The sequence below is a fragment of the Lynx rufus genome, unplaced genomic scaffold, assembly GCF_022079265.1.
Source record: "Lynx rufus isolate CCGP_SWC_20201006 ecotype Redwood Valley unplaced genomic scaffold, mLynRuf1.p SCAF_1, whole genome shotgun sequence".
Taxonomy (NCBI): Eukaryota; Metazoa; Chordata; class Mammalia; order Carnivora; family Felidae; genus Lynx; species Lynx rufus.
In genome coordinates, this window is record NW_025814823.1 from 235,086,175 (window position 1) to 235,095,363 (window position 9,189).

At 54.2% G+C, this 9,189-nt stretch overlaps 1 protein-coding gene across 1 annotated transcript; it reads left to right on the forward strand.

The window, feature by feature from the left end:
* The first annotated feature begins 1,141 nt into the window (after positions 1-1,141).
* MED10 (mediator complex subunit 10) lies at positions 1,142-8,097 on the forward strand. The gene is made up of 4 exons (XM_047094232.1): positions 1,142-1,309; positions 2,634-2,717; positions 5,360-5,462; positions 7,609-8,097. The coding sequence occupies exons 1-4, from the start codon at positions 1,188-1,190 to the stop codon at positions 7,705-7,707; spliced, it is 408 nt and encodes a 135-aa protein (XP_046950188.1). The 5' UTR covers positions 1,142-1,187; the 3' UTR covers positions 7,708-8,097.
* The last annotated feature ends 1,092 nt before the right edge of the window (positions 8,098-9,189 follow it).

Here is a 9,189-nt window from a genome sequence, read left to right on the forward strand (position 1 = left end):
AGTGGGAGGTGGTTGGAAGGAAGAATTTCAGGAGGTGGATACTAGCTGCACACGAGAGGAAGGAAGGGGGGCCCCCCCCCGCGCTGACTGCAAGGGTTCCAACGGCGGGGCAGGGAAACTACCTTTGTTGGGCCTTTCATGGAAGCTTTTGGATTTCCATCTAGGTGGGGGTTTGTGAAGGCGCTGCACTGTATGGTGCATGGAGATGACTGGCCTCTGGTGGGACTGGCAGGAGTTAGTGCTGGAAGGCCTCAACTGTGACGCCAGGCTTTAGTCACCCTGAGCTGTCCTGGGTGTACTCCTTTGGGGAAGGCAGATAGTTCGCTACTGGGAAAGTCGCAGGTCCAAAGCCCCGCATGAGCTGACTTTCAGTGCCAGGGCCAAGGCTGGGTGGCTCCAAGAGGGCCTGAGCCTGGCTGAGGGAGGCCAGCCTCCAGGGGAGCAGGTGGCGGTGGGGTGGGGGTGGGTGCCTGCTGGACTCTGCAAATAAAGAAATGCAGGAGTGAGTGGTATCCGAGATCTTAAAGATGGTTATGTCAGGGTGCAGGATTTCAGGTGTCTTTCCCTCTTTCTTCATTACATTTTTTCCTGTATTGTTTTAATTATTTGCAATGAGTAATTTCTATATTCAGAAAAAAAAAAGTCATTTTCCTCGTGGGGATAAGCTACTGTTTCCAAGCACTGCCTGTTGCGCTCGGGGTCTTAAACCAGTCTAATCTCAAGCTGCTGTCTGCACTCAATATTCCAAGTTGATGGACGAGAACGAAGGCTCAGAGGCTAGCTCGCGCAGGGCTAGGGGAGGCAGAACGAGGTGTCGCAGGTCCCCAGGGCTAGCTCCTGGCGGGCCTCAGAGCAACAGGGCAGTCTGAGGACTGACAACACCTGGGGACCCCGTTTAGCTGGAAGGATCCCGCTCACCTGGGCGGCTCGGGGCTGCTGGGGCGGGGCTGAGCTGGCTTCCGTCCCTCCCTGCGCTCGAGCTCCGCCCCTGCACGCCGATCCCGGCCCAGACCACGCCCCCAACGCTCGTCCCGCCCACAGCCTAGGTCCCGCCCCCCCCGGCCGCGCGGGTAGCCCCTCAGACCCCGCCTCCTGCCGCTGGAGGAAACGGAAGTGGCGGCGGGCTCGGGCGGAAGCAGGAAGCGGCGGAGCAGGACCACGCGCGGGGCGGTGTTTGTTGTGGGGCCATGGCGGAGAAGTTCGACCACCTCGAGGAGCACCTGGAGAAGTTCGTGGAGAACATCCGGCAGCTCGGCATCATCGTCAGCGACTTCCAGCCCAGCAGCCAGGCCGGGCTCAACCAGAAGCTGTGAGTGGCGGCCCGAGTCCGCGGGCGTCTGCCGGGGCTGGCGGGGCGGTGTCTGCCGGGAGTCGCGCCGGGGAGCCGGGGAGCCGGGCCGCGGGGGAGCCGGGGCCTGGCCGGGAGCCGCCCCTCTCCGCCGTCGTCTGGGCCTGGTCTCGCTCCAGGCTGTGCGCCCGGGGCGGGCTCGCCGCCGCCTCTTGCCGGCCCTCCCCCCTCCCGCTCTGCTTTGCTGCAACCTTTTCTTGGGGGCCCATTTGGAGACGTCACCATGGGCCGACTGTGCAGTTTCTGGGCCTGATCATCAAAGCCTGTCCTCCAGCGCGTGTGACTCCTTCCTTTTCTGCTGGGCCCTCCTGGGGAGTTCTGTCCCCGTCCCCGGAGGGGAGGCGGACTTCACGGGGGAGTGCACCGGTTGAGCCCCGGAAGGAGAGGGGTCTGAAACCACTTGCTGCGGAGGCCTGAATGTGGAGGAGTTGGATGGCGGAGGTGGTGAGGAAGGTTGCAGACCGTTTATTAACTTTTTTGGCAACAGCTCCGTGCTGGCCATGGTATTAGGCCCGGGGATGAACAAGAGGCAAATACGCGAACAGAATGTCCTGATGAAGGGCTCGGCTTTCTAGGGGGTACAGACATCCAACATAATTGCAACCCAGCGTTACAAACCCAGTGCGCGGGGACTAGCCTGGTGATCTCTGAAGCCTCCAAAAGGAGGCTGAGATTGAACCAGCCAGGGATGGTTTCCTTACTCCCAGACTCGGAGGATGGGCTCTTAAGTGGGAGTCCGCTGCCCCATGTGTTCTCTGAAATTGCACACAAAACCAGGTGGAAGTCAGGGTAATTGTTTTTGAGGGAAGATTGATAGTTTTCATCAGATTCTCAAAAGGGTTGGTTTCTGTCCCCCCGTATTGGCTGTTTCTACTTTAGAAAAGAAAGTCAAGGGTTGCCTGGGTGACTCAGTGGTTAAGCGTCTGCCTTCAGCTCAGGTCATGATCTCGCTGTTCATGAGTTCAAGCCTCACATCTGGCTCTGTGCTGTCTGCACAGAGCCTGCTTCAGATCCTCTGTCCCCTCCCTTTCTGCCCCTCCCCTGCGTGCGCTCACTCTCTCTCCTCTCTCTCAAAAATAAATACATGAAAAAAGGAAGAAAGTCAGATACCTGAGGGTATTCTCCAACTCCAGAGCTTTCCTAGGAATTCTGTAGCTAAACAGAGCCATGCGCCTTGTTTGGGGTAAGGAGCTCTGTCTCCTGTGGAGTTCTAGTTGGCCGCCTGGGTGGTGTTCCTGCTGTCATGTGAATTAACCACATGGCCCACTTTTGTTTTTTCCCCCAGGAATTTTATCGTTACTGGCTTACAGGATATTGATAAGTGCAGGCAGCAGCTTCATGACATTACTGTGCCTTTAGAAGTTTTTGAGTAAGTATCATTCTTGATTTTCATTTGAGTAGAATTCTTGTTTAATGATGCTATAATGACTCCTTCAGCTACTGGCTTTTAGCACATTACAGGTGCTGGGGATAAGCCAGTGAAGATAGACGAAAATTACTTGCTTTCAGGGAGCCTGTGTTTTAATGGGACTAAAAACTCAAAAAAAAAAAAAATCTACATATTGTTGAAAAAGAGTTAACATGTGAGTAAAGGTTTATTAAATATGTGAAAAACACCATAGGCTCTCAAAAGTCCATATCGCTTTTTTTCTTGAGGGATAAAAAGTTCTACTCGGGCTGTTATAAAACAAAAACTATAGGCAGAAACAGCGTGAGAAGTAATTTGGTGTGATGTCTTTCAGGCTGCACTGGGAGTGCTGATTTTAGGAGATGGCAAATATCTGCTCTGGGGGGGGGGAAATAAGGTTCTTAGACCAAGTGAAATTGGGAAGGCTGTTCACTGTTTGCTGCTGGAGAGCTGTGTGTGCCTGTCCTAGGCGTGGCCCAGAGAACGCCTCCAGGAAATAAAGTTACAGATTTGTTTAGTTCAGGTTTTATCACACTGATTTTACAGGTGAGAGAACTGGTAAGTAACTGCGTCGGGCTGTGTGGCTCCTAAGTGTCAGAGTTAAGAGAAAAATTCTGGACTCGTCCTTCCTCGCCCAGAGCCGACGTCTCTTGCCAGGCAGCGTCTCTCTCCGGAGGCGGAGCCAGCATTGATGGCAAGAGCATGTCAGTCCTTTTGGCCTTAAAACTGCAAATGTTGAGTCACTAGATTTCCTTGAACAGTTAAGGGAAACATTACCATTTTAACGTCGCGGAAAGGTCAGAGATGCAGGGCCTCGTGACAGCACGGCTCAGGAGCTGCCCACATAGACGGGACACACAGGCTGCACTGTTACTGCTCTTGGCCCTGTCCTTTCTCCCTGGCCATGGTGTTGCGTGTTCTTAGCGTGTTCTGTTCTCCGCGTGCGTGTGTTACGGCTTTAGGCTCCCGGACGGTGGCTGGCTGCCTGCCTGTCTGTGAATTGCAGGAACGTGGAGGCTAATTTGCTTTTCCTGAAGTGTCCTCATTAGTGCTGTTCTGGCCGTGAATGTGTGGGATGGATGTCAGGCCAGATGCCGGGTGACTGCCCCAGCCTTCTGAAGGGCCAGTGAGAGAAAGGGATGGGGACTGATTGTGTATGGGCAGCAGGCGGTGCGGCCTGGGCCGCCACGGCCACAGCCGGTGGGCAGAAGGGACGGTTGAGATTCGTCCGGGGCGTTGGGACCGCGATGGCCTCTGAGCTCTAACAAGTAGCAGGTGAGAACTGTCCGTCGACGTGCACGATGTGGGAGGAGTTTCCGGGGTCTCAGGGGCCTTTTGTAGCTCACGCTTCCAGACAGGCACACTGACTGTGGCAGAGAGAAAACTGTAACCCGTGCTCCTCTCTCCGGGACTGGGGGTTGATGTGTCCGCGGGAGCGCACTTGGCCCTCGGGCCTGGACGGAGAGCCCCATCCGAACGCTGTTGCTGTTGAGACAGTTACTTGTCTCGGACACTTGAGCCTGTCAGGTGTTTTTCTTCAGAATTGGATGTGTTTTGTTCAGAACTAACCCTAACTTGGCTTCTTTCATTCCATCATTTCAAAAACATTCCAATAAAATGGAATTTCTAAAACGTGTGATGTATTGATTTTTTTCTCTGTCATAATTAAAGGCCAGTTTTTATGCCATTAACAGTAACTGAACAGTGTTTTTGTTTTTTTTTAATCTCTGAAGTGACAGTTTTTTTTGTTGGAGCATGAATTGGATTTCGTGGCCGTGATTTCTTTTCCTTTGTAATGAGTAATTAGTGTAGCTGAAGGGTATGAAGGTCTGTAAGGTACGGAAGCGGGCACGTGGCCCACGGCTGGTAAACGTGGATATTCATCCATCCAGTGCGCTTGGTGAAGTCTGCAGGGGAATGAAGACATCTTGGGGACAAGTGTCAGAAATCTCAAAAACAGCTCTACAATATAGAAACAATTGGAGAGAATCCCTCTGTTAAATTCACGTTACTTGGGTGTATTTAGGGAAGTAGTGTGTCAGGGCCCCCGCCCCCCAAAAGTGGTACAACAGTTTGTGTGTAATCTTGGGGCCGGCAGGGCTGGGGCTGCCCCGTGCACAGCTCCCCCCCCCCCCCCCGCTCCGGCAGCGCCAGGCTCCTCTGCAAAGGGATTCCCCGGGGACTGATGGGGTTGCCCACCCCCCGCCCCGGAGTGGAGGCCACGTGTTGGCGAGAACCCCTCCCCTCCCCAGCCTGAAACCCTGGCTCACGTCGGTCCTCTCTTTGTCGAGAGCTGCCTGACCTTACAGGTTATTGTGAGGGTCAAGGGAACTGAAGTAGAGCAAACGCTGAGGATGTGAAACTCACTTGGGTTGTAGTTGGTCATTGCTTGATTGCGTGAGTCAGTCGCGCTATTAGAAGTCATAGATCAAATCATCTATACTTGCGTAAATGTAAGAATCCTGATTCACTTGGTTCCCGGGCACTGTTTCGTCCATACAAAGCCGTGTGAAGTTGTATACGCTCGCTCCTTTCTGTCCCTGAGAAAACTGAGAATAGGTGTCAGCCAGGAGAACGTTAATGGAGGTGTTTGCTGTCTCCAGATACATAGATCAAGGCCGAAACCCCCAACTCTACACCAAAGAGTGCCTGGAGAGGGCCCTGGCCAGGAATGAACAGGTGAAAGGCAAGATCGACACCATGAAGGTAAGGCGCTTGTGAGCACAAACTAAGGTCCGAATGTGAAGAGATCCTTACAAAGCAGATTTGGCCGATAGACCTTGTTCCTTTCCACACGTGGTAAAACGTGCACTATTTCACACGGTGGCACAGCTGAGACCTCTGTGTGTTACGGGCGGTAAGTAACACAGAGCAGTGGAGGGCCTGGTCGGGGGGACGGGACGCAGCCGGTGGCGGCCTGCCTTTTAGGAGAGCCCAGGCGAATTCTCGTGACGGTTCCTTGTCACCGGGCAGCTGTTGGCGTAAGACCAACTGCAGGTTTGTACTTTGCTGCTTTTTGATGCCGTCTGTTCTGCCATTTCCTGGAATGATGGTCCCGGGGCTTAGAAGGTTCCGAAACCTTTATTCCCTGCTCCTTGTTCAGTGCTTGTCTCCAGCGCCTGGCTCCAGGCCTGTTCGTGCTGTGGCCCCTGTCCTCAGCGCTCCACAGAGCACTTCTCTGTGTGTTCTTTGCTTTGATGAGAACTAGAAAATTCCATGCATCTTGGACGTGAAATATGCGGGGCTTTTTTTTTTTTTTAATTTACATTGACTGAGTGGTGGTTCAGATTGGGGTGCGTGGTTCTTCCTTTCCCGCGCTGCGCCGTCCCCTCGTCGCCCGTGCGTGCTGGCTTCGTGCTGCGAGCTCCCGCCTCCACCCACTCCTCACCCCTGCCTGGCTGCCCGGCCTCATGTCCCCCTCCCTCCTGTTCCCTCTCGCGCGGCCTTCTCTGGAGCTCTGGCCTGTCCTCTGCACCCACCGTCCTCGGGGCTCAGCCTGCGTCTCCTCCTCAGGCCTTGGGGACCAACCTTTCCATGGGGGCGCCTGAGGAGGATGCCCCTCTTCCCTTCCTCTCCCATCTCATCATGGCAGCCTGGGCTCCAGCACCTTGGGGACAAGCGTTGTGTCCCTGCTGGGGCCCAGCGCCCACTGAGTGCCAGGCCGATATCTCGTGTGTGCGGGGATGGCCATGCGGTGACCTCGGGGCTCGGGGCCCAGGGCTCTGTGGCTGAGCGCGGGGAAGGAGCAGAGAGGCCCTGCTTGGATGACCGTGACGACTTTGTCACCTGTGCCCTGGGTCACCGGGCTTCCTAACGTCTCCCCCGGTGAGCCGTCCTGGTGCCGGGTAGCCTGCCCTGCGCGTGGCACTGCTGTGATGGTCTGTGTGGTGCCCGCAGCTTCCTTCCTGTTTTGTCAGTTTGGGGTGCGTTGCCCTTGAGCTCAGCGTCGCCCTCAGGACATCAGGCCGTGGTGGCCGGTGCCCTTGTGAGCGAGTGGACGGGTTGTGGGCCGTGTGCGCTCGGCTCCCGCTTTGGCCTTGCCCTGGTCGACTCCAGCGCCGCGGACAGTGCGGGGATCCCTGCGGGCGGTGACGCGTGGGGACTGTGACCTTCAGCACGCATCCGTCTCCATCATCGGAGATCTGTGCGGGTCTCGTGGCGCAGTTCCGTGGCCTTCGTCTGCCCCGCGGACCGTGTGTTTAACCTTGCCCGAGTTCCAGCTTAGACGGTGGTTGTGTTGAGGTGCGGTGTCCCTTGAGAACATGTGTGAGGTCTGCTCGTGTCTGTAGAGCTGCCTTTCAGTGTGACTCTCAAGGAAAGGCTTTCAGATGCTGGCAGGTACTTCGCTGCTTTTCAGACCGGATGAGAACAAGTGTGAGGCAGATAAGTAGGATCAAGAAGCCGCAGCATTTTCAGTAGAGAGGTTTCCAGGTGCTCCGAAAGCTTTGATCAAGCTGTTTGCACACAGCGAGTTTGACGTGGTTTGAGTTAATAATTGCTTAGTTAAATATTGTGTGAGGATTCCCGTTACGTGTGTTGTCTGCAAAAGTCATTTCCACGTGTGTGGCTGGCACCTCACAGGAGGGGCTTTTCTAGTTGAAGTATTTATGTTGTGCTCATGGATTCCTCTCTCAGATAGTTTGTTAACGTACCTCTAACACAGTTCTAAGCTCATAGGCATTGCTCGTAGCCGGGTCATGAGCAGGCAGTGTGGACGGCCGCTTATGCAAAGGGAAGGCACAGTTTCTGTTCTTTTGAGTTTGAGGCTTGGGGGGTGGGGAGTAAGTAGTCTGCAACTTGGGTGACGGGTCACCAACAAAGGTACTTTGATGCTGTATGTTTTTCTTCTTAGAAATTTAAAAGCCTGTTGATTCAAGAACTTTCTAAAGTATTCCCTGAAGACATGGCTAAATATCGAAGCATCCGAGGGGAGGACCACCCCCCTTCCTAACTTCACCGTCCTGCTTTCTGAAGACCCTCCTGGTCTTGTGTGAGTCGCTGTGACCTTCAGGCAGGCTGGGACTGACCGCAGCACCAGTGCGGCTTTCCCGGGCCCGTCCTCCAGCCACCCTGTCCTCGTCCTTGGCCCTGGGGGACGGTGGGGCCCGGAGGGCTGGCAGAGCTGTGCCCCCGGCTGCCCCTCTGTCCCCGATGTGCGTCTGTTCGGTCCCTGAGCTTTCAAATGGCTGGGGATCGCACGTCTTTGAGTGGGATGCATTTAATTGTCCACAGCAGAGTAGTCTCGGGAATATTCGCTATAATAGTTAAATTAAGTTTTTAAAAATCCACCTAATGGTTTTCTTTTTATGTGCTGTTTCTTTTCCATTTTACCATGGTTTCACACCTTAAAACAAAGAAAAATTGCTTTTATTTGAGCAATACTTTGAGTTGGTTTTGTGTTTTATATTTTCAGTTACGGTGCATAAAGAATGTGTTCAGTGTAACCGTACATGGATTTCGATTAGACGTAAGCACATAATAAAGCCTTTAAGTATTTACATGATGTATTTCGTGCAGTTATTTTTATAACATTTTATAGTGTAGTACAGTATATCTTGTAAACCGTCAACTATTGCTTCCCCCAAAGTGTGAGTAATATTCATACAATTTGTTCTCCAGGCAGAATTCTGGAGCCGCCTGGGGGCTCAGTCCGTGAAGTGTCTGACTCTTGGTTTTGGCTCCGGTCACGATCTCAGTGTTTGTGAGATTGAGCCCTGTGTCGGGCTCTGTGCTGACCGTGCAGGGCCTGCTTGGGATTCTCTCTCTCCCTTTCCCTCTGTGCCCCTCCCCTGTTCACCTGCATGCTCTCCCACTGTCTCTCTCTCAAAATAAATAAACATTAAAAAATACAGAGCAGCATTGTGATTTCCTGCAGCCGGTTTCCTAGAGGGTGTACCATCCTGAGGGAGGCGGGTTCACGGACATCAGTGAAATGGCCCAGGGCTGCGCCTTTCAGCCGCAGGATGTGCAGGTCCCGGGAGCCTGGTTCCTCGTAAACTCAGGTGATTCTCCTGGGGCAGGACAGCGGCCGTGAGGAGGGATCCTTGGAGTGGGATGAGCACTGAGCACAGGGACCTGCTCCGGAACGTCTGCCTGTGCCCTGGGAGTTTTGTGTGGCTGCCGAAACAGAGCGCCACAAACCGGGTGGCTTAAAACAATGGAGGTTTAGCTTCTGGTTCCAGAGACCGGAAGTCAAGGTGTTGGCAGCGGTGGAGGGAGGGGGGTCTTCCCTGCCTCCCGCGGGGTTCTGGTGGCTCCGGGTGCTCCTGAGGCAGCGCTGCCCCGATCTGCGCCTGTGTTCACCGGGCTCTGTCTTCTCCACGTGTCTCCCCCTTCTCTCCCAGTGACGTTTGTTGCCGGGCTTAGGTCCCACCTGGACAATCCAGGTACAGAATCTTAATCGCACCTGCGAAGACTTTCAAAATAAGGTGAC

Coding starts and splice junctions, on each gene's coding strand:
- MED10 (XM_047094232.1), top strand. CDS start 1,188: ATGGCGGAGAAGTTCGACCACCTCGAGGAGCACCTGGAGAAGTTCGTG. Junction 1,310..2,633: donor GCCGGGCTCAACCAGAAGCT/GTGAGTGGCGGC, acceptor TTTTTCCCCCAG/GAATTTTATCGTTACTGGCT. Junction 2,718..5,359: donor GTGCCTTTAGAAGTTTTTGA/GTAAGTATCATT, acceptor TGCTGTCTCCAG/ATACATAGATCAAGGCCGAA.